The following is a 24,766-nucleotide window of genomic DNA, read 5'->3' as shown; positions in this document are numbered from 1 at the left end:
GACTGCTGCCTCTGATTCAGAGGCAGAAGAGTGGGGTGTCAGGGGACTTCTCGGGAGTGGGGCTGGAGATCAGTGGCTGCTGTCCATGACCCCAGGGATTATCAAATAATCGTGTAACCGATAATATTTGGTGTAGTTACAAGATTATTCAATTACAGGGTATCTAACATCCCTAGTGCCTACACCCCTCACATACAACCTGTCATTGCCCTTCCCCCCACAGACTCCTGATATCTACCCCTCATATACACCCTGACAGACCCCGTTACTTACACCTCTCTCACACACTCTGACACTGCCCTCCTCTCCTCACAGACCCAAGACCAACATCCCCACACTGCCCTCCCCCAACCCAGGGACAGGCCCCCCCTGCCAGCATTTCCCTTTCCCCTGTGACAATGGCCCTAGACACCCTCCACACACTGCAGGGACACCCAGCCCCCCCCCCCCCGGGCTGGAAGTGATGGACACAGGAAGTGTACACTTGTTTCTATAGCAACCCTTCTGCAGCAGGCACAGAGAGGAGGCGCCTGAGGAACCAACATGCCTACAAATGCTGCTGCGGCTGCTACTCCAGCTGGTGAGCCCGGCTCAGCGTGTGCCCCCTCCCCTCCCAGCACACAGGGTGCTGCTTCTCCCAAGGCTGGAGCCACAGGGTGAATAACGGGGGAGGGGTGGGCAGAGGCAGGGGAGAAGCCGGGTGGAGAGGGAGATTATTCTGACTGATCCTTCTCTCCCCCCCACTCCGCGTAGACTGGCAGCTGTACTCCAGCATCGGGTCATGGCATGACATAGCACAGGGGTGTCATTGCACTCTCATGCAGTGGGTTTCTGCTGCACGACAGATGAAGTGGGTATTTGTTAGTCTCTAAAGTGCCACAGGATGGCTGCTTGTTTTTAAAGTTACAGACTAACAGAGCTACCTCTTTAAAGACTAACAAGATGGTTTATTAGATGACGAGCTTTTGTGGGCCAGACCCACTTCCTCAGATCAAATAGTGGAAGAAAATAGTCACAACCATATATACCAAAGGATACAATTTAAAAAAATGAACACATATGAAAAGGACAAATCACATTTCAGAACAGGAGGGGGATGCGGGGGGGGGGGGGAAAGGAAGGAAGGTAAGTGTCTGTGAATTACCTTCCTTCCTTTCCCCCCCCCCCGCATCCCCCTCCTGTTCTGAAATGTGATTTGTCCTTTTCATATGTGTTCATTTTTTTAAATTGTATCCTTTGGTATATATGGTTGTGACTATTTTCTTCCACTATTTGATTTGAGGAAGTGGGTCTGGCCCACGAAAGCTCATCATCTAATAAACCATCTTGTTAGTCTTTAAAGTGCTACATTGTCCTGCATTTTGCTTCAGCTACCCCAGACTAACACGGCTACATTTCTATCACAGAGCTACCTCTCTGAGCTTTGTTAAAAATAGGGTTATGGCATGACCCATAGGTATCAGGACACCTGGGTTCTATTCCTGGCTGTACCAGTGATGACTCTTGGTAAAATGAGCTCACTTTGGGATGTTTTGAGGTTCCTAATTAAAGACTGCAAGTGGCTCAAAGAGTTATGAATGCTATTATCATACTATCTTTGCTTCTGTGCACTCTGAAATACCCATTTAAAGGTGCAGTGTGGAGCTGATTTAATTTTTTTATTAATTAACAATACCTGGAAGAGTCAATGTTGTTTCTTCTTCACAAGGTTCATAATGAACCTACTCATTTTTTGATTTTTTTTACTTCAAGAATAATAGTGAAATTGACACCCAGTTGTCACCAGAATGGTCATTGATTTTTTTGTTTACTGAAAACTGGGTTTTCTGTTAATGAAAAATTTCTATAACTGTTTTGATAATGGTTTCAATAAAAATTAATAATATGTGACAAATGGGGGATAGCTAGGAAGTAGTATAGATGATTAAGAACATAAAAATGGCCATGGGGGATCAGACCAAAGATCCATCTATCCCACTATCCTGTCTTTTGACAGTGGCCAAAAGAGTGAACAGAACAGATAATCATCAGGTGATCCATTCCCCATTGCCCATTCCTAGATTTTGGCAAACAAACAGAGGCTAAGAACAGCACCTTGCCCATCCTGGATAATAGTCATTGGTGAACCCATCCTCTATGAATTTACATAATTCTTTTTTAAATCCTGTTATAGTCTTGGCCTTCACAACATCCTCTGGCAAAGAGTCCCTCAGATTGATTGTGCATTTTGTGAAGAAATACTTCCTTTTGTGTGTTTTAACTTGATGCCTATTAATTTCATTTGGTGACCCCTAGTTCTTTTGTTTTGAGGAGTAAATAGCACATCCATATTTATTTTCTCCATTGCAGTTATGATTTTATAGATCTCTAGCATATTGCCTCTTAATTGTTACCTGGAATGTCCTTACCCTTTCACATTGTAGATTTCAGTATATCTGCAGTTTTAGAGGGTCACTATCCATTCCACAGAACATGGGAAGTGCAAACTTCTCCCTCTATACCAACTGGATGTTTCCAAGGAAACTTCACAAGTCAAAATTCACCATGTTTGCGAGCCCGTCTGTGTGTTTGCGTTATGGAAAAGATTTCATTGCATTAGCATTGTCAAAATGTCAACATGTCCTTCATGTGGGACAGATTCTTAACTGCTGTCAATCAGTACAGTTCCACTAAATTCTGTTGGGTTACTGTACTAAAAATACTGATGACACTGCCTCTGAAAATAAACAAACAAAAACAAACAATCCTTCCCCAAAACAAAACAAATTCCCCAAAGCTACGAATCAGAAAATAAACGCCCAAGATTTTTCAGGCTTCAACCATCTTTTTGTTCTGTGCTTGTACAGCACCTAATGCAGTGGAGCTCTGGGTCCATAAGTGAGGCTTCTCAGTGCCACCGCAATACAAATAAATAACTAACAATGATGTGGGGAGACAGAGAGAGGAAAACACTTGTTAGGGACATTCATGCACTTTTTACATACATTGCTTCATACTTTTCCCAATAATACTTAGCATGTATATGTTTTAACATCTCAAATTGCTTTACAGTGTTGAGGAAGTATTATTATTCCTACCTTGCACAGGGAGAGATTGAGGCATAAATTGGTCAAGGCCCACATTTTGAAACGTATGTGATCTGTAGCATTGGACCCTATATCTGTGAGGATATTCATCACCTTGACAAACCAATGAAATAACACAATAGTGCATTTTTATTGCACTCCTGTTGAAGATGGTTCTTTGTTGTCATCTTATTAATCATTTTGAGTTACTTTTAAACTTAGCTGTCTGAAGTTAACTCTCTGTAACCATACAAGGGGGCTTGTTAGCAGATCATTTATTTAGGTTTGCAAATTTTGGCCCTAAAAGTGTATCTACACTGCACCCTTATCTCGAAACAAGCTATGCAATTTGAGCTCTGCACATTGCATAGCTTATGTTGAGTTAATTTTGAAATAGTTTATTTCGTAATTTGGCACTGTCTACACAGCGCCAAATTTAGAAATAAACCGCTATTCTGAAATGTCCCTTAATCCCCATGGAATGAGATTTATAGGGATGTCTGAATAGCGTGCCCATTATTTCAAAAGATATTTTAAAATAATGGGAACACTGTCAAGACATGGAATAGCTATTTCAGGATACAGGAAGTATCCTGAAATAGCGCCACAGTGTAGACATACTGTAAGTAACTTAAATGGTAGCAGGATGTCAGGCCATAATGACAAGGTGATGGCTATCAAAAAAATACCATAGGTATTCGTAATAGCGAGCAACACAGAATAATTAATAGAGGCAGTGTAGCCTAGTGGATTATGCACTGGACTGGGTTTTATTCCTGGCTCCTCTGATGGATGACCTTGGACTTGTCTCTTTGTGTCTCAGCTTCTCCATCTGAAAAATGGGGATATTGATATTCTTTGCAAAGTACTTTGAGAACTGCTAATGATAAACACCATAAGAGCTAGGCATTATTATTGGACAAAGAATCACTTTCTATAGTAATCATCATTCCAGTAGCAAAATGTACTAAAGGATAACCCAATGTTTCTGTAGGTTTGACAATGTGATAAGGATCCTCACACACATACCATCCAGTTCCATAGCCCCTATTCTGAAAAAGTTAATATTGGCTATTAGGGATGGGGAGTTTTGTCAGAGTAAAGATCAGATTTATTTTATTACTGATAGGCATCTTCAGAACTAATAAATGTTTCCATGTCCACATCTTCTAATTCATTCCATGTTTCATATCTCCACAACGCAATTCAAGTGGTTAATGACCTATTGGTATTCTTCAACAGTTGTCAAGAAGAAGCCAAATCATGCTAACATACATGAGGCAGTGAAAGCCGGTGATGTAGAACAACTTGCATCAATGGTGAAAAGTGGAGCCAGTATTAATGAGGTGGATTTAGTACATAAATTTACACCTTTGCACTGGGCAGCACACTCTGGAAGCCTGGAGGTAAAACAGATTTTTAGATCAGGGGCACAACAGTGTTCTTACAAATCAATGCTTTTCAGGATAGGAGAGACTGAACATAGCTTGACTGAATCAATAATCTCTTTTATTTATTGCTTAGTAAATCCATTCAGCATTAGTAAAGCAGGAACGTATTATGATGACTATACAATTTAAATATGATGCAGAAAATAATATATTAATATGTTATTATTTTTCAGTTTTCTAGACTTATTGTGTCTTTCTCATTCCCTAGGCACCTTATGTGTGTTCAGCACCACAGGATTTCTCAGTATGTTTCAGAACAATGCACAGGAGACTTTCCCAGTTCTAACCTAGGCTCCAATTATAGCAGTGGGGAAACCTTTTTTTTGTTTGGGGGCCACTGGCCTGCTGAAAAATCAGTTGGGGCCCACACACAAGTGAGAAGCAAAAAACAAAACAACAAATAAAAAAAAACCCAAAACCTCCAACCCACAAAAAAATCGAAATCCTTACTGACATGGCCCCTGAGAAGGAGAAAGACACTCTCCAAAGTCCCCTCACACAGCAGAGTGTGTGTGTGTGGGGGCAGCCTAATAGATTTTGTGGAGGAAGTGGGGGCAGTGGAGCTGGAGAGCCAGCGTAGACTCCCCAGTGTGAGGGGGCCCTGAGCCTGGGGGGATGGATCCAGGCAAGCCCCTGATTTATACCTTCCTTCATCCCTCAAGTAACTGGCCCAGTCTTCTTCCCCCCATTTTAGGGAAAGCAGAGGGAAATATGCAAGATTTACAGCAGGTTCTAAAGGTAATCAAAACTGGGCTTTGGCCAACTAGATGAAAAGGGAATTAAAGATTCCAGCTGAAAACTTTGAGACTAGCTCAGTGCCCTTTGATATCAATGGAATGTCAGTTTGAGTACATCAGATGACTGGAAAAGGACTTGACAGGACTGTAACCATTCAGGGTTTTACAGGTCAAAATCAGCACTTTGTGATCCATAAATCAGTTGACAACCTCTTCATCAGTATTATGAGCTTCCATTCTGAACAAGCTGCTGTGTCATATTGTAGCCCCATGTGGAAGGCACTGTAGCAATCTAACCTTGAAACAACAAACTGTGGTAAAATCAATATGCCAAAGGAAACTTCTTGCTAAATGCAAATAATAATAAGTACATTGCTGCTTTCCAGATGTCCAGAAACCTCCAGGGATCTAGCAAGACCCCAGGTTGTGATCTTTAGAACCAATTGTTGGCATATTCCATTAATCTGTGATGTTCCTGTAATTTCTGCTATTTTTCCAATGATTCTCCCCCCCTGCAAGTCAGGTTGTAGTCTTGTTTGGCTTGAGTTACGGAGACAATAAGGGAACCAGTGACAGAACCTCTCTTAAATTGTTGCCGGAGAAAAGACATGCTTGGGTCTGCATTAGTAAGCTATTGGCACATTTCTTGGATGGATGAAGGAATGAAGCTGTAGCTTCCTAATGCAGCAGCACCTTAATAATGGATGCCCTGTTGTGGTCTATTGTAATAATAGAGAAGTCTGATAATACTTTCAAATATAATGTCAATGGATAACTTGCAGTGAACTCTGTTAGAATTGTATATTGGATCAATGATGATAACTTATATTTAAAACAAATATGAATGTCTTTGTTTTGATTGGTAGTGTCTTCACTGGCTGCTCTGGCATGGAGCTGATATAACAGCTTTAGCTATAAGAGACTGGACAGCAGCTCACCTCGCTGCTATCAGAGGTCATGATGCTTGTATGCAGGTAAGCATAAATATTTACATCAAAAGTAAATAGGGCAGATCCTTACCCATTGTGAAATGGTGCAATTCACATCAGCTGAGAAACTGCTCCAGAATCTGGAAAAGAAGTTATAACAAGATTCATACAGTATACCATAGTGGGGTTTTCAAAGCTGCATAGGAGATTTAGATGTTAACTGGATATTTATATCCCTTAGATGCCTTTGGAAACCTTAACTAGATATTTTCAGAATTAAAAACTCAACTGATTATAAATAACACAAAAATAGATGTACCTATACATTATTATTATTTTATTATGTTCTTTATTGTTTCTATAGTGATAGTGTCTGTGAGCCTCAGTCATGGATCAGGATCTCATTGTGCTAGCTGCTGTATAAACCCAGAATGTAAATATCCCAAGAGCTCTCTATCCCAAGAGCTTATGATCTAAGAGCAGGGCAAGAGACAACAGGCAGACACAAGAACGGGGAGCACAATATATTGCACACATCACTATGATAAAAGACAACATCCATGAACATATTTAATACTCCTTCCTACTTCACTCAGAAATTACCCTGCTGCTTGTAACTTGAAACAACATTTGCCCTTTAAGTTTGTAAACTGAATTTCTGTGTTGCAATTATTTAGGCTCTTGTAATAAATGGATTAAACCTAACAGCTCAAGATGACAGAGGATGTACTCCATCACACCTAGCTGCGGCCCATGGACAGTCATACACTTTACAAACCATACTCCGGAGTGGAATGGTGAGGAGATTTTATCTTCAAAGGAGATTTTTTTATTTTATTTTGAGACATGGTACATTTGCATATATCCAGTACAAATCCCTACAGCAGGGCCAAATCATGGTAAAGTTTTGCAAACAAAAACTTCCATTGATTTGATGGGTCTTAGGACTGCAGCATTTGATTTGTAGCTTAATTATGATCTGTGTGCTATTTCTGAGGCACATAAGGAAAATGATCCAAGAATGTACAGAGAAATAATATTTTGGAAAAGCAGAACATTTCATTAGCTGATAAGGACTTTGCTAAATGGAGACCAGAAGTTTTAATTACTATGATCTTTTTCAGTAATGGTACTTTTTAGTTTTCAAAAATTTAGACTTTTTAGCTTTCAAAAATTATATGTAACATCGTGAGTAACATCATGGCCAAATTATGTCAAAAATGTAATATTTAGATAATGTATTTGTGTTTTGATATTTTAAATAAAACAAAACTTAGAGGGAAAGTATATATCTATATGCCTATACATGGGAATAATTTATTCACAGCATTTTTATTTAAGGTAACTCAGAATTTAAATAGTGTTTCATAAATGTTTTTGATACCTACTATAAATACCTGATTTATATTTACAAATGTAATCGGAGATATACATATTGCTTCCACTGAAATGTAAAGCAACTAAATAAATGAACTTGCTTCTTTCATTCTAGGATGCAAATGTTTCAGATAAGAATGAGTGGAAGCCAGTCCATTATGCCGCTTTTCATGGTCGCTTGGGTTGTTTGCAGCTTCTTGTCAGATGGGGAGCTAGTATAAATGATGTGGATAACAATGGAAATCTTCCAGGTACCTTGGGGAAAAAAGTCTAAAGCTCTAACTTTTGGCTTTTAGTTGCTCTGTGATGTGACTATCTAACAAATTACAAGTAATGTATACTAGCAATATTTGCTAATAGATTTCATGTAGTTGCCACAGTTATGTTCTAAGGGTTGGGGGAATTTATGTTATGAAACACTGATGCATGGAAATTGTTAGCTAATGCTGACTTCTTTTAATGGCAACCAGTGGTGAGTTTCATTAAACATATTCTATGGCACTTTCTCATTCATATACCCAAAGTTGCAACTATTGGGCTTCATTCTGAACTTGGTGACACTTGGATAAGTCTAGAGTACCCCAGTGACTTTAAGGGAGTTATTTCAGCTTTACATTTGACTGAGAAGAGATTTTGGCCTATCTGCTTTTTTCCCCAATTTTGTCTCTGCCCCATCCCTTACTCTTCATCCAAATCCCATTCTCATCACGTACGAAGTTTCAGTCTCTATTTCTCAGGTGTCTCATCCCAGTGCTAGTCTCCTTGCTCACCAAATCTTAGGCCTTGTCCAGACAAACAACTAATGCACAGCATGCTGGGGTATAAATATGTATTGCTCTAGCATGTTGCATACTAACAGCCATATGGCCATTGCTGCTGCACACTAAAAATTCCCTAGTGCACTATGATCTACTCTTCTTTGAAACAGAAGTAGGTCCACACTGACTGGTAGTGCATGACAGGCAAGTGTGAGGTAGACCGCAGAGTCCACACTGACTGGTAGTGCATGACAGGCAAGTGTGAGGTAGATTTATACCCCATCTTGCCATGCACTGGTCATTGAGAAAAGCCTCCAGTCTCACTCCTTCAAAATAGCTGTCCCAGTCTCCCCAGCTTTCAGTCCCCTTGTCCAACTAGCCCCAGTCTTCCATTACCTGGTCTACATCTGATCTGTCTCTCTCCTCACCCAAACCTCAACTCACTTCCTGCACACACATTCCTAATGCTTTCCTGCTCCCAGTCTTCCTCCCTGGCTCCTCATCAAATATTACTGTCATTCCCTGGAAGCTCCTTTTCCCAGGCTCTTGGCCCAGTCAGTCTATTTTGTCTCCCCTTCGAGGCTCCTTGTGTCAGTCTATTTGTCCTGTCCTTCCCTCAGGTCTCACTCTTCTCCTTTTCACATTGAATTAGGCAGCTTCCTCCTCTACATTGTCTTGGCCCAATGGTGAGGAGTCACTGGGAGCACAGGAAAAAGTCTCCCTGTTCTCCATTCAGGCGTCTGGACCTAGAATCGGCTAGGCCTGCAGCAGCCCAGAGCTGCAATTGCAGAGAAAGCCCTGCTCAGCCCTGGATGGGAACATGCCCACTACGGACAGAATCTCAGGAAATGTAGCTGATAAAATCTAGGAAGACTGAGCAAACTGCCATTTTTCTAGGCTTATAACTTGGCCAGATTGGAGGAAGGGGGAGGGTAGAGCAAGTCTGCTGGGATGGCGAAAGGCACATCCCTGACACAAAGGTCACCTATTTCCCTAATTTTAAATTGCTTGCTCCAAAGTGTGGGAGAGCCAGACCTCTTCAAAGGAAAGGTTAACAGAATTTGTTAAAAGGGAAAAACAACATAATTTGGCTGAAATTAATAACAACAAAAAATCAGCATGAGGCAGATGCCTGGCATAGAAAATATCAGCCTAAACGGTTGAAGTTTGGCAAAATTGTAAGCAACTGAAAATAGGATCTTATAATGGGAAGTGTCAGACCACTTCGATATAATACAAAAATCGGTACCTAACAGTAAGAATATAGATGTTGAATTCACATCTCTGGGAAAGTCTGCAACTGGTGGAATGCAATCCTGACTCCACTAGAGCTAATGGCAAAACTCCCATTGACTTCAACAGAGCTGTGATTTCATTCCTTAAATTCTGGCCTTATGCAGCATGCATTTTTTAAATCTGCACAAATCAGCCTGCCTCAGAGCCTCTTAGAATTTGCATGGAGTGGGAGGTTGTGCATTATTAGTTAAATAGTGCTTTTAGTTTATACATAGTAAATACATTAGTGGTACTTGAAGTGGGTATAATGTTTTAGCCATAGGATTCTTAACTGAAGAGAAATGAATTTTCTTTACACTAATGGACTTTACAGAGAAATATTCAATCTTTCTGTAGCATATCAGCCATACTAAAAAAATAATTCATGCAGTGACATTAAGTAATTAATAAGTGCTTATTTGAGTTTCAGTTCCTTCTTCCCATTTTCCACTGATGGGAATGGAAAATACTACATCTTATAATGCAATGAGCATGTGTTTTTCACTTCCATAGCTCATTTCATTATGGCTATCCATGCTCTTTACAAATATTAAAAATAAAGATGTACCCGTACCCTGTAATATTAATAAAGTAACATGTAACCCACCGTAACAAAAGAATCACTTTTGGGGTAGAACATAACAGCTGCTGTGCACAGCATTGCTACACAATTCAACACAGAAAGTGAATTCCCTAAGGTATTCTGTATAGAAATTAAATTATAGGGGACATTTAGGGAAGCAAAATGTAATTATTTACTTCTTAATAGGACTTTCCATCTGTAGATCTCAAAGTACTTTACAAAGGAGCATAAGTATTGCTGTCCCCAGACTATAGATGGGAAAACTAAGGCATGGGGCAGTGAAGTGGCTTGCTCAAGGTTGCACAGAAGGTCAGAGGGTACAGAGCCAAGGTTCCCTAGCTCTGGACTTAGTGTCGCACCCACTGGACCATACTGCCTCCACCTGAACTGGAATTTGGCTAGGACAAGGTTAAATATCTCCTCTCACTAAACTGGTAGTGGATTTTCAGCAGCCACGGGTGTTCAAGATTCGGGCTGGTGTTCATCCAAAAGATGGCATCCCCACAGCTCATTGTCCCAGTGGCTGAAGTAACATGTTTGATCACTCACATGCCCCAACTCATGGAGAAAGAAAGATGGCAGGATCATCTCAACAGTGGATCTTCCATTTCTATTGTCCTTAACCAGCCTTTTGCTGATTCCCATGCACTGGGCAAGGACTGAGCACCCATGGGCGGTCAGTGCAGCTGGAGCTGGGGTAGGCAGGCTCACAGCCCCACCGACAGCCCCGCCCCCTGCTGAGGCCCTGGGGAGGAGAAGAGCGCTTGCGTGCACATGCGGCTCAGTCTCCCCAGAGCAGGGAGGGAAGAGGCCATGCAGCTGGCCCAAGGCAGCCGCCCAACCCTCCCTGGAGCAGAGAGGGCAGGTGCAGGAAGCAGCAACACTCCATCCCCAGAACGCCTACAGCAGGTGTTCTGGGGGCAGAGTGTGGGTGGGGTCAGGCTGGTGGTTTGGGAAGGCAAAGCCTTCCCCTGCCTAAGCCACCAGATGCCCATGTGAGTGCCTCTAATCCAGCCTCTTAGACTCATATCCCCACTTCTGGTGCAGTAATACATGTCTGGAGAGCCTTCCTCACAGTGCGTATGATGGGATGGGGGCTGGATTTGGGTCTTGGTGGTATTTGTAAATACCATATCTGAATGAAAATAACAATGGGCAAGATGTTATGTTACTCACGCTGAGCTTTAGAGTGGAAATTTACTACTAATGGTTAAACTGTTCCAAACCTTAGTTCCTTTGAATGTGGGAACTCTCAGAAACAAGATGTACGTTCTGTTAAGGAATGTTATATACGAATTGCTGCTAGATACAATTAGGATAAAAATATTTATATCACTATCATCTAATGCTATTGGTTGAATATCACTCAGTGTTTTTGTGGCTGGTATAAGAGGATCTTGTATTTTGAAAAATAGGTGTGAAATTAGATTTATCTTTTGTTTGTTATAAATTGCTTCACTATGTATGTAAAATTAAATAAACTGAATTAAGTCACACTTTGGAGCAGATTCAAAGCAGCTGAGAAGCTGTTCTCTGGACTGTGAGATATTAATTCTCATGTTTCTGTATTGTACTGTTTTGGCTTTGATTAATAAAACCTGGATAAGCCTTAGTTAGCTGACATCTAATCAATAGTCTAAATCTGACCCTAACAGTAGTCTTTGTACAGTAAATCTTGGCTAAGTGACTCTTCATTTGGCAGGTGACAATGCTCAGGTTTAATATTGCCATGTTCTTCCTTTGTGCCATAGCTCATCTGGCAGCAATGGAGGGCCACCTGCATTGTTTTAAGTTCTTGGTTAGTAAAATGACCAGTGTGTCTCACACTTTGAAAGCCAGGAATGACCATGGTGAGACCCCAAAGGATTTGGCACAGAGGTTCTATAAGGATAATATCTTGCAGTACATTGGCAGAGTGGAAGAGGAGAGAGATCATCCAGAAGAAGAGGAAAGTGAGTAGGACCCTGAAATTAGATTCAGAGATACTAGCTTTTAAAACAACAATAACAAAAAATTCCACAACGCAACACTAACCCTGTCAAAATGATCGTTGCAAATGACCTGAACTTTGATTCAGATAATCAACACTGACTTTCAATTAGCACTGTGATGGATAGGAGGAGTGCTGGCCTGCTAAAGGGTTAGACTCAGACTACATCTTGACTATGGGTCGCGTCCAGGCAACGTGTCTGCTTTTCTGCTTTTTTTTGTGGAAGAGCAGATGTGCTCTTTTGGAAGCCCTGTCTTCCTCCTTCCATGAGGAAGAAAGGCTCTTCCGAAAGAGGAGGTTTTTCCGAAATTTGGCCCAGTGTAGATGGGCCATATTTCGGAAAAGCCTTTTCTGACAAAACTGTCGGAAAAAGGTACACAAATTGTGGAGTGCAATTTGTGTACCTTTTTCTGATGAAACATTGTAGTCTAGACATAGCCTCAGGTAGCTAAGGCTATTGTTGGCACGGAACCAGACGAACCATTGTGCTGAAATTTGAATTGCATGTAGATACCCTGCCTGCTCTTCCTTTGTTGACTTCTAAGTTAAGGGCTGGAGGGAGCAACATGCAGTAATCAGAATTACCAAGCCTACAAAGAATATTGGGCATAGAAGTGGACTGAACCAGAAAGGGATTGTGAGTAAATAAAGGGAAAAGGTATATTTAGTCACAATAGGGATATTTTTCTTTGTTTTTGTTGTTTGGTTAAACTTCTCTGTGTGAACTTATGCCTTCTCTCCCCCATTTGCTATCTAAGCGATGTTCTCTATGTTTGCTTTATCAAGTATATCTTTTTTTTCTTGTTAATAAAATCATTTTTTAAGGTGATGATTTGATTCTTATGTCCTGGAAAGGAACAGGGGCTCTGTGTGAGTGTGTATCTGCCTGCCTAAGATGAGCGGTCAGCTACCAGAGACTGCAGCTTGTTTCTCTCTTTTCTTTTTTCAAGCTCTTTTTGGGCAAAAACTTTGGGTACCCCTGGGGAAGGAATTCAAGTGTTCCCTCCTGTTTTTTTAGGATGAAATCAATCATGGTGGCAGCTTTTTGGGCTTTTTTCTCTGAGCCAGTGCATCTGTGACTCTGGTGAGGTTTTTTTTTGTAAGCAAAGTCTATAGAAGCAAGGTATTCAGGGTCTTTGTAGGCCCCCACCTTCTGCACTTGGAGTGCCAGAGTGGGGAACAGTCCTGACAGGCACAGAATGGATAATCAGTATGAGAAACATCTGAAGCTTCCAATAGTTGTTTCCGTTATTGATATGTAAAGGTTTAGATTTCTAGTTGCGATCTTACACGTGTCATGTGTCACTAACGTTCTGATAATGAAAACAAAAGCAGCACCACTGTGCTATGCGGTCATTTTGCTTAAGTTATACAAAGCTGTTCACATTTCTCTTAAAATCTGACACATTGCAATGTCCAGAAATGTCAGGCAGTTACATACATAGGACCAGATTTTGATTCCCTTATTAAGTGGAGTAATAACTCATTCTGGCAATAGTCCCATTACAATCAATAGAACTACTTACTAAATAAGGTATTATTCAAGAGCAAGGATAGCAGAAGCTAGCCCATTATTATTTTTCTGAAGGGCAGGCTTGCTTGATTTTTGAATCACATTCCATATCTATTAGTCTTTTCTTTGCAGAAACCTACAAGAAAATAACAACATTGTAAATCCTACATAGGACCCTTGACTTGAAAATAAGAGAACTTCAGTTTCTAGCATTATAAGTCCATTATATTTCAACCAAAGGCATATTTTTGCTACAGAAATATGAAATGAATCTTCTTTCAGTAGAACTAGCAGATGCCTATAGCTAATAACCAAGACATGCTTGGTGAAACCTGTGATGATAGTGCTGAGTTCTGCAGCCATGTTTCAACCAATGAAGAGTGCATTAATCTCACTAACAAGTATGAAATTTCCATGTTTAAATTATTTTTTAGAGAGAGAAACTATGAAAGGCGAGAAAAAATAGCTTGTTTGTCTGCTTATTGGAATTACTGGCCTTTGCTTAGAATCATATCTGTTCCATTTTTCAGATTTAGCATTTCCAGCCCATATTGCTGCCTTCAAAGGGGACTTGGTGATGCTTAGAAGATTGGTGGAAAGTGGTATCATCAATATTAATGAGCGGGATGATAAGGGATCCACTCTCATGCACAAAGGTCAGGAACTGGTGTTGTAGCTCATTACTGTTTGCTATTGACTTGTTCACTTAGTTAAGTGGCTGCTCATCAGGTAAGCTTCATGAAATACAGCATCTCATTTTCCCAAGGGCTCCAAAGGGCAGCCAACAGAGATTATGTACACAAAAACACATATTTGATGGTCATCTTTTTTACATGTCACAAGTTGATGTCTCGATTGTTACTGCTGCACCATCAAGGGTAGCAAGATGTTGCAGTTCATCCTCCAGTTTTTTATTCATGCATTCTCCCACCATTTTTGGTTCTCTGCCTTGCTGTCTTGTAGTCACACTGTGAAGACTGAACTAAGCCAAATTTCTGTCTTATGGCAACCACTCTGGCCATTCCAGTCAGCTGCCTGTTAAGCATAGTCCAGGACCTGCATGCCAGGCTGGTATATAAATGTGTTATATTTGGATACTATCTAGACCAGTGGTTCTCAAACTGTTTCATGGGCCCACTCCATTTTGTTTACCTAAAATCTCTGTAACCACAGAGCCTCACAGCTCCCATTGGCTCTGGTTTGCCATTTCCAGCCAAGGGGAGCTGCGGGAAGTGGTAGGGGTTTGGTTGTGCCAGGGCAATAAGATGTGCCTGGAATGCAATTGTTTCTCAGAACACAGAATAGGAAGGTTCTGCTTGCAGAACTATACTATAAAGACCACAGGGGGCAGCAAGGAGCCAGAGATGGGACATCTGAAATCCCACTGGGACAGCAGGGGGCAGTAGTGGAGAAAGAGACCGCTATCTCTACTATATACTTGAGAGGGTTTGTCTGTTTTTGTGTCTGTCTGTCCCCAATCAGAGGACATGCCCCCCAACCCTGGCTGTGTCCGCTTTAGTGGCCATGGACAGGCACTTCTCACCTGGCCCCAAGCTGCTGCTCTAAGAGAGGGCTGAGTTTTAGGGAGGAAGGTACAGGGAATGACTCTCCCCTCCCCTCAAGTCATACAGGGATATTGCTGACCTGAGCAACATTGGGTAAATCTTCTAGTGAAACATAAAAGTCAGAAATGAGGAGGATTGGCCTGTAACTTTTACAGAATAGAGGAAATGAAAATAAAAAACAGGCTTATACTTCTGGGTAGAATTTGGTTCATTTGAACTGGTATTTGCATCATGGATTCCTAGTGACATTATAGACCATTCATCTTCAGGGGGTTTTAAGTCATGTTAGGGAAAAGGCATTTTTAATTGTTTATAAAAATGTGCATATAACTGACTTCAGTACAAATTCTTTTCCTCAGCTGCTGGACAAGGGCATATAAACTGCTTGCAATGGTTGATTGAAATGGGAGCTAATTGCGACATTACAAATGACGCTGAAGAAACTCCAAAGGATGTAGCCAAGAGGTAGCAGTTCAGATCTCTGAGCTCTAATTTTTTGACTTCTGCACTTAATGTTCTTCTATCAGTGTAACTCTGCTGATTCAGGTAGTGTTACTCCTGATTTATATTGGTGTAAGTGGCACTCAATGTAGCAGATAACTGTTTCCCATTGGCACTAGCAGTCTCATGCAACTTTGCTCTCATTAATGAACAAGGCATCCCAAATCTTCTGTGATGCTTTTGAGGCACAATGTCCCTATGTTATAGAAAGAGAAACTGAGGCACAGAGTAGTCAGTAAATTTCCGGAAGTCACACAGGAAGTCATCAGCAGAGCTGGACAGAGATAAAAGCAAACTGTCATAGTCCTACCTTCTCTCCTCCAGCTCACTACACACAATGCCTCCTACACTTCCAAGTTGCAATAAAAGACAAAAGAGCTCTTAGCTCCAGACTTGCTTATGGCATGGATTCTTGGGCAGTGATCCAAGCATACATAGCAAGAGGGCTTCACATCCAGGATCTGTTCTCAACTCTGAGCATTTCATTTTTTGGGTACCTTTCCCTTCTGTGTTTTAATAATAGGAATGAAGAATCCCTTCAACCCCAACTCCCAGCAGCAGCAACCTCCAGCCTGAGGCCCCAACCCCCGGCAGTAGCACCCCTCCTGCCTGCCAGGTGGTTCCTCTGGGGCCAGAACAGCTGCCTCCGCCCCCCCCCCCCCCTTGCCTCCCGCTATGCTGCTGCACTGCTCTGCTTAGGAGGTGTGCAGGGTAGAAATTTCCTCTGCACACGTACACAAGCGCATAGCTTAGCCTTAGAGGGAACTATGCATACAAGGCGAGATCTAAAAGATGAGCACTGTTTAGTTTTGAAGCTTCAGAGGGGTAGCCAAGTTAGTCTGTAACTGGAAAAACTTAAAAAACAATGAATAGTCTAGCAGCACCTTAAAGACTAACAAAACAGGTAGATGGTATAAGCTCATGATACCATCTACATGTTTTGTTAGTCTTTGAGGTGCTGCTAGACCATTCGTTGTTTTTTATGTTAAGTTTTGAAAAGACATTGAGAGGCGACATGATTGAGTATACAAAGTAATAAATGCTGCAGAAGGCCAGCTGTGCACTCCTGTTTACCCTTAAATATAACACAGGTGCTTATTTGATTAAATTAAAAAGCAATATACATTTAAAATAACTAAATTTCTGCACATCGGTGACTCATAGTAGCACCAGGGAGGTGCATTGCCCCTCTGTGCTCCCACCAAAATTTTAATTGCTAAATGAGGTGCCCTCTCATGCCCCCTCCCTGTTCCTCTTGGTGGCCCTTTCTGTACCTGCTCTCCCGACAGGCACCAGTCACCTATGTTTCTGCACAATTTAGTAAACGGTGCAACTAACTGCCACAGGATATTACCGAGGCAGAAGTGCAGCAGCATCAAAATGGTGCAAAAAACATTTTAGCGGGCCTCAGTCTGCACCAGGCTCCCCTGTGTACATTAAAGCCGCATGTGTATGTCACTGGATATTTCTCTGTGTTATGCAGATTTGCTCATCTGGCAGCTGTGGAGCTTTTGAGCCAGATAACTGAAGGCGATTCTGATGAAGAATTAGATGACAGCGATGTAAAGTTTTTTGACAGACATGGCGTGGAAGGGAGCACAGATGCCACAGAAGATTTAAAACTGGATGAAGCAAAAAAGAGAGATGCACGCAGTAAGTGCTGTCTCTCTTTACTGTTTCTTCTCTTGAACAGGAAGGAAACAAGAAGATCCCCAGGAAAAATATTTTTAGTTGCAGAATTTCTCCCTACTGGTTGCAGAATCTTTTGTCAGTACCAATGAGCTTAAAATACATTGTGGAAATCAAGAAAAATATTTGAATCTTTTTGGAAGTTGGAACAGAAGATAACTTAGAACAGTCTATTTCTGTAAAGCCAGCAAGGATTATTACTTATAGTGTATTTTTGAATGATTTATCAGATGTAGTTTTAAATCTACTAAACAATGGCTATTCTGCTACTTTTTGAAGGAGACTGTTCCACAGTCTAATAGAGCCCACTGCCAAAAAGTATCTCCTAACATTCAGAAAACCCAACCTCCACATCATCATGTTAGCTACTTAGACAACTGTCTGTCTTGCAGTAAGAGCCTACCAAAAGATTGAAGAATTAAAGAAACTTCTAGAAATTGCCTACAGCAACTACAAACAACTGGGGGGAATAACTGTAGAGGAGAGGAAGAAGAAGAAAGAAGAAAGGGAGGCTGAAAAGTAAGATTCAGTTAACTCTGTAATGTTTGTAAAATCTGTGGAGACCCATGGATGGAAGGAGCTAGTAGAGTGTGACATATTTTTGTATTTCTTTATGATGTTTCAAATGCAGTACCTATGTATGGGCAAGAACTTATCAGCTGGCTAGAGCCCTGCTCAGATACAAATATCTACTTGTGGATGAGGATAACTGTGGATAGACATTGGGATCTACAGGGTTCTACTCACAAGAGATGCTGCAGCCACTGGAGAGGAATGTGGTGCTTTTGCACCCAGAAGCCAGTGCCCTGCACCATCAGCCCTCCCAGCTGTGTGGCTATACCACACCCAGCCCCAGTATCTGCTGGCTGGAGATGGCTCTCAGGTGTGACAGGACCACTCCTCTCTTTTGGCTAGTGTCTCTTGGGAGCAGAGCCCTGTGGGTACCAATGTTTATCTGTGGATATCTGCATCCATGGGTAGACGTGTCTACACAAGGCTCTACAGATGGCTCCTAGCTCTACAAACCTCAGCCAAGGCATACTTGGGCGTATAGCGTACTCCATAACGTTTACCTAATTCCCCAGTGCTTACTGTAAAGACATGTTCTGCTAAATGTCCTGAGTTCAAAGGAAGCATCACACTCTCTTGCTATGATTTTGGAATATTAAATGTCGCTGTTACTTTTTGTAGTTATTCCAACTTCCTCCTGGACACCTTGCTACTCACCATTGTCCAAGGCCCAGTTTTAAAGCCCCTGTCTCCTGCTGCCGCTCAGGCAGTTCTCTCTCGGTTTGTGCTACTCCTCTCCTCCACCCTTCTCTTGGGACCCCTCTAGTTTTCAGCCTTTTTGCTGCTGCAGCCTCCACTCTTGCCCTTTCCTCCGACTCTTTGCTGTCTCCACCATCAATTCCTTGCCTCCTCTCAATATCACCCCAGGCTTCACCCCTTTCTTCCCCCCGACTATCCTGTGATCTTGTTCTGGAAAACTGCTGGTGCTCAGGGAGCTACATTGGGATCTGATGAGAGAGAGCTGGTTCAGCTGCTATGGTAAGTGGTGGATCTGGCCAGCAAGAGGATATTTCTCTGAGTAAGGACCCCCCAGCCTTTGGAGGAATGGAGAGGCTGCTTGCACAGATTGTCCCTGTGCAGCCCACAGGGAGTTCTGGGGCAGGTGACGGGTGGATTATAACAAATCAGCTGCCCAGGGGAGTTAGGGCTGGTTTCTTGTGAGCATTGAGGAGAAGGTGCTGCCTCATCTAGGAGCACAGAGTTAGGCAACAGTCCACAGCACCCCACTACAGGGCGGGTGGTCAAGTAAGCATCCATGCTGGACTATGTTCTCTGCTTCAGTTTCTCACCCTTATGATTGAAAGTCCAAATGTCCTATTAACACACCACTCCCCTCTCCTTCTACTGCACCCCATTTACAGTTGCTGTCCTTGGTCAATGAAATCCCAGAGTCTAAAGGGTGTGTTCATGTGAGTTCATCTCCCACCCTGGGATGGGGTATAGGGAAGCCGTGGGGTGGTGCCACTGTTCCCTGCTATATTGGCTGCTCTCTGTCCCACTGTCACTCTCCACCTCTGCTGGCCCCTGTCCTGCTGCCATCACTCTGCTATTGCAGCCTTGTCACGTTCTGAGGTTTCACCATTTAGCCCAGCTCTCCATGATTTCAGCAGCGAGTAGGGAATCTCACTGCTAGAGCAGGCTGTCTAGTCTTTTTTACTACATCACATCAGGTCTAAGGCCATGTCTACACTACTACTTACGTTGACAAAACTTATGTAGCTCAGGCATGTGAACCACCCCTCCACCTTCTGATAAGTTTTACCAGCATAAGTGGTAATGAGCACAGCGTTATGTTAGTGGGAGAACTTCTCCTACTGACAAAGCTACTGCCGCATGCTGGGATGGTTTATGTCGATGGGAGAGCTCTTTCCCATTGTCATAGAGCAACTACATGAAAGATTTTACAGTGGTGCAGGTGCATTTCTAATGGTATCTGTAGTGTAGACATAGCCTAAATGATTTCAGTTCTGGTGATCATTGAACAGAACTAGGGTTTTCAATTGAGGTAGTCAGTATAAAGGTAATCAGTTCTACCTTTATACAGTGGAGAGATGAAAGGATGGTCAACTAGTGTCTACAACTCCACAGGCAGAGCCCGCACTATCAGATATAAACACCTGGCTCCACCCTCTCTCTTCTTCACCGGCATTTGGTATCCTACCCCTGCTTAGCAAATGAGGTTCCATTTAGGGTGACTAGTCAATCAAGGCAGGCTAAGTACAATTCTGCTGCCCTTTACTCATACAATAATAACATCATATTTAATTACCCCTGCTTTCAATGTCAGTGCTTTCAAGAAGCAATATCATATTGCTTCTATATAAATCCATAGTACGCTCACGTTTTGAATACTTGCATGCAGATCTGATCTCTCCATCTCAAAACAAAGATATATTGGAACTGGAAAAGGTAAAGAAAAGTGCAGCCAAAATGACTATGGTAGGAAACAGCTAAGAGACTGATAAGACCAGGACTTCTTCTCTTTGGAAAGAGATGACTATTAGAGGATATGAAAGAGGTCTATAAAATCATGAGTGGTGTAGAGAAAATAAAGAAGTGTTATGTACTTATAACACAAGAACCAAAGGGGTCACCAAATGAAATTAATAGGCAACATGGTTAAAACAAACAAAAGGAAGTATTCCTTCACAGTCAACCGGTGGAACTCCTTGTCAGAGGATATTGTGAAGGCCAAGACTGAGTTCAAACAAACTCTGGATAAGTTCATAGAGGATACCTAGGATAGGCAGGGATGTAAAACCATACTCCAAAGTGTCCCTAGCCTCTGTTTGCCAGAAGCTGGGAATAGGCAACAGGGAGCAAGGTCAGGTGCTAGCTAATGTGTGTTTCCACAATCCCAAAGAGATGTTACATGCATTGGAACACGAAGCATGTCTCTTTTAAACTCTTCGAAGAAGGAATAAGAGCCTCCGGAAAAGGGCACTTTTTCCGGAGGATCGGGGCCAGTGTAGACGCTCTTTTCCGGCTTTTTTAAAAGCCGGAAAAAAGCGGCGGACATTTTTATTTAAATGCCGTGGGGGATATTTAAATCCCCCGCGCATTTCCCTACTACGACTCATGAAATTTACATGCCCCTTCCGGAAAAGGGGCCAGTGTAGACGTAGCCTATTAGTGGTGAAATAATTATCTTAGCTGATAGAAGACCACCCAGGACTTATGCTGGTTTGGAATGTGGCCTTCCAGGACTTATGCTGGTGTTGGCAGCAGGTGTTGGGGGGCAAATTCTCCTTACTGGAGCAGCAGAAAAGGCAGTGCCAGGTGTTTCACACCTAGGTTTCCTTAAAGCCATCTTGCACTACAGCAATAGGATAGTGCCTGGACCCTTGTTTTGGACCATTACCGAGAAGCAGAGGCAGAAGCTGACAGTTAACAGAATTTCATCAGGCTTGCCTAATTTTTGCATTTGGCAGGATGATTCAGGAGCTGGAGTCCCAGTTGGAATATGAGCGAGTTCGTCGAGAGAAGCTGGAGCATCAGCTGGATGACTATCGAGCGGAGACAAGCCACCTGAAAGAGTGTCTGGAGAAACTGCAACTCACACCCACCACCTCTGGGATGAGCCTCTGCTCTCAGGTGACTGCATATGGAATGCTTGAAAAACACGGGAAGGTATAAGGTTCATTAGTAACATTTAGCTCCATTGCTACAAAGACACCAGCAACATCCATTGTGTGCATCTGGGTCAGTCTCTCCAAAGACCAAAGAGGATGTGCAGCTAGAAAAGATTGCTCTTTTTTACAGCCACCATTCATTGCCAAATAGGCACACAGCTTCTCTCTTGATGTTAGTATTGGCGATGGGCCTGGGCCTAACACCCAAGATATAAACAACATAGTCATGGTACATATGACCCACAGGATCAGACCACAGCCCATCCTGTCAGGTACTGCTTTGGAAAGTGCAGGAAAAAAGCCAATTCCTCTAGTCCCCAACAACAGCAAAAAATTATGTAGAAGCCCTGGCACATACAACAGAATCTACCCCTTGCTACAGAACTCTGGTCCACAATCCCTGCTTTCTTACACCCCATAGTTTCTAGCCCATGGGCAAAGAAAACCTTTCCCACATAAGCAGAGAATAAATCAATGCTGCCCGTCTACACTGGCAGGGAGTTCTTGCTCAAGAACACTGACATCCTAACACTGCACTGACTGCGCAAGAGGCCAATGTAGACAGGCAATGTTAATTTATTGCGCAAGAAAGCCCGATGGCTAAAATGATCATAGGAGCTTTCTTGTGCAAAAGAGCATCTACACTGGCACGGATGCTTTTGCGCAAAAGCACATCTCTTGCGCAAAGGCACATAGCAGTGTAGACGCTCTCTTGCGCAAATACTTAACACAAAAACTCTTGCATTAAAAGTATTTGCACAAAATCTTGCCAATGTAGACGTAGCCCTGGTGTTTTGTGTGCACATTGCCTGAAACTTGCCAACAAGGTTCCACCTGTATTAATGAACTTAGTTTAATTCTCCCACTGCCCTCTTCTGGCCAGACACTAAAATTACAGCACAGTTGTAGTTAGGAATGTTATTTTCTCAGAAAGGTAGAGCTATGTGAGTCTATATCTGCAAAAACGACAAGGAAGCCTGTGGCACCTTAAAGACTAACAGATTTATTTGGGCATAAGCTTGTGTGGGTAAAAACAACTTCAGATGATGAAATGGTTTTTACCCACAAAAGTTTATGCCCAGATCAATGTTAGAGGCTGAACCTCTGTGGTCTGGGGCTCTGGTCTGGCAACATCTGTGGTTTGGCAGGACTGCAGATGTTGCTGGACCAGAGATCCCCAGAGAGGTTGCCAGTTGCTGGGAGCTCATCCAGTCTGGCAGCACGCAGCCTGCAGGGGCAGAGGCCCAGGGGCAGAGAACCTGGCCAGTAGGCTGGCAACCAGGGCAGGAATGGCTGGTGAGTTATGCTGGCTGGGAGTGGAGCCCTGCCTGCCAGGTGAGCCCTGTGGTTGGAGTCGCAGGGAGCTGGCTGGAAGCAGTATTCTTGCTAATGCTGTATTTTGATAGGGACCTGCCTCAATTTTTGGAGATAGTTCAGGGTCCACTAACATTGAGGGTCTGCTTGACTGCAGTGGTTTAATAAAGACTGCTTAAGCCCCTAGTTTTATTTCATTCTCTAGGGTATGCAGAGATAATGCAATCTCTGAGTACCACCCAAACCCCTCTGCTGCCCCCCACTCAGCAACAGACCTCAGTTAAAGATGCAGAAAAACAAAGCAGGTATTTTTCGAGAGTTCCCAAACAGCTAGAGCTACGTCTACACTGGCAGCTTCTTGTGCAAGAACTGTTTTGTGGAAGAGTTCTTGAGCAAAAAGTCTTCCACAAGAGTGCCTCTACACTGGCATGTGCTTTTGCACAAGAGCATCCATGGCAGCGTAGATGCTCTCTTGTGCAAGAAAGCTCTGATGGCCATTTCAACTATAGGGGCTTCTTGTGCAAGAAATTCATGTTACCTATCTACACTGCCCTCTTGTAGAAGAGCTCTTTCACAAGAGGTCTTATTCCTTGTGGGGAGAGGAATAACTCTTCTGGAAGAAGCCCTGTTTTACAATGCTAGACTGTAAATTTACTTGTGCAAGAACGCGCGTGCAGTGTAGACAGCAGGCAAGTTTTTGTGTAACAAGTCGTTCTTGTGCAAGAAGCTGCCAGTGTAGACATAGCCCTACAGTATTTTAAGTGCATCTAATGAAAAGTACAAGCTGGAGTTTGAAAGTGAGATTTGGTTGCTAAGGACAAACAAGTGGCATTTAAAAATATACTTGGCAGCTTTCTAGTTTCCTGTGGACAGTACCAAATCATACCAGAGCTGAAGTGAAAGTTCTGCTTAGCTGAAACTGCTACACTTTTTAAGTCTTTACTCCTCTTAAAACTGACAGGAGCAGGAAACTGAATATATATATATATATATATATATATGTTAAAGATGTATCTAGCCCAGGAAGGGATTGTTAATAGGGAAGTGGCACCTCTACCTGCTTCAATGTCTCACGTTAGGCAAATAACAGGGGCCAGGCAGAAGCGTAAGATAGTTGGGAGTGAAGACAGTGCTGGCAGGGTATGTGAAGTTAGGTGGAAGGGAAGAAAGAAATTAAAATGAGATATAAGGGTCATGCCAGTGGCTTGTTATCCAAACCACAAGCTCAATAACCAGGTGTGTTAGAATAAGCCATGATCTTGGCTATTACTGCATACTTTATCCTGTAAGACAGTATTTTGTGAATGTTCAAAGGAGTTTGTGATTTAAAATCCTTCCTTGCTATGGAACAGGTATGGGTGAGTGACTGCAGTTTAATGGCTTTATATCCTTTTTTTTAGGAAGGTGAGACTGCCTCTGATTTTGGCAAAGAGAAAAAGAAAATAAAGAAAAAGCCACCATGCAGCCCTGGCGGAGTGTTTGTGAGACGATACTGAGGTGCGAATGGAGAGTTGCTGTTTTGCATCCATCTTGTCAAGAGTGGCAGGCAGACCTAGAGAAGGGCATTCACACGGGATATGCAATGCCTTCCAATACTGTCAGAACAGAGACATATTAGACAGTATTTACATGAGCTAAACAACAAGGGTTATCTTTTATTCCTTTCTGTTTTCAATATACATTCTGATATGGCACTAGAGGGAGTGGAAATGTTATGGAACAGCTCTACCCTGACAGTGGTAGGCTAGCCTCAAGATACTAGTTACATGCATAGAGTATATTTGCAGCTTAATGTTTAACAGCAGGTATGTTTTCTA

General features: G+C 42.4%; 1 protein-coding gene across 2 annotated transcripts; it reads left to right on the top strand.

The window, feature by feature from the left end:
* Positions 1-513: 513 nt before the first annotated feature.
* ANKRD42 (ankyrin repeat domain 42) lies at positions 514-24,488 on the top strand. 2 transcript variants are annotated; one of them, XM_075919448.1, is made up of 12 exons: positions 514-580; positions 4,308-4,471; positions 6,120-6,227; positions 6,860-6,979; positions 7,675-7,810; positions 11,927-12,127; positions 14,209-14,334; positions 15,603-15,708; positions 17,228-17,397; positions 17,826-17,952; positions 21,435-21,597; positions 24,350-24,488. In XM_075919448.1, exons 1-12 carry the CDS (start codon positions 544-546, stop codon positions 24,443-24,445), a joined length of 1,554 nt encoding a protein of 517 aa, XP_075775563.1. In that variant the 5' UTR covers positions 514-543; the 3' UTR covers positions 24,446-24,488. The 2 variants fall into 2 exon arrangements, with proteins under 2 accessions (XP_075775563.1, XP_075775564.1); XM_075919449.1 differs by lacking the exons at positions 21,435-21,597; positions 24,350-24,488 and adding an exon at positions 19,365-19,510.
* Positions 24,489-24,766: the final 278 nt, after the last annotated feature.

The sequence above is a fragment of the Pelodiscus sinensis genome, chromosome 1 (genome assembly GCF_049634645.1).
Source record: "Pelodiscus sinensis isolate JC-2024 chromosome 1, ASM4963464v1, whole genome shotgun sequence".
NCBI classification, from domain to species: Eukaryota; Metazoa; Chordata; order Testudines; family Trionychidae; genus Pelodiscus; species Pelodiscus sinensis.
The sequence above is the reverse complement of the archived record's forward strand: the minus strand, read 5'-3'. Positions and strand labels throughout refer to the sequence as shown.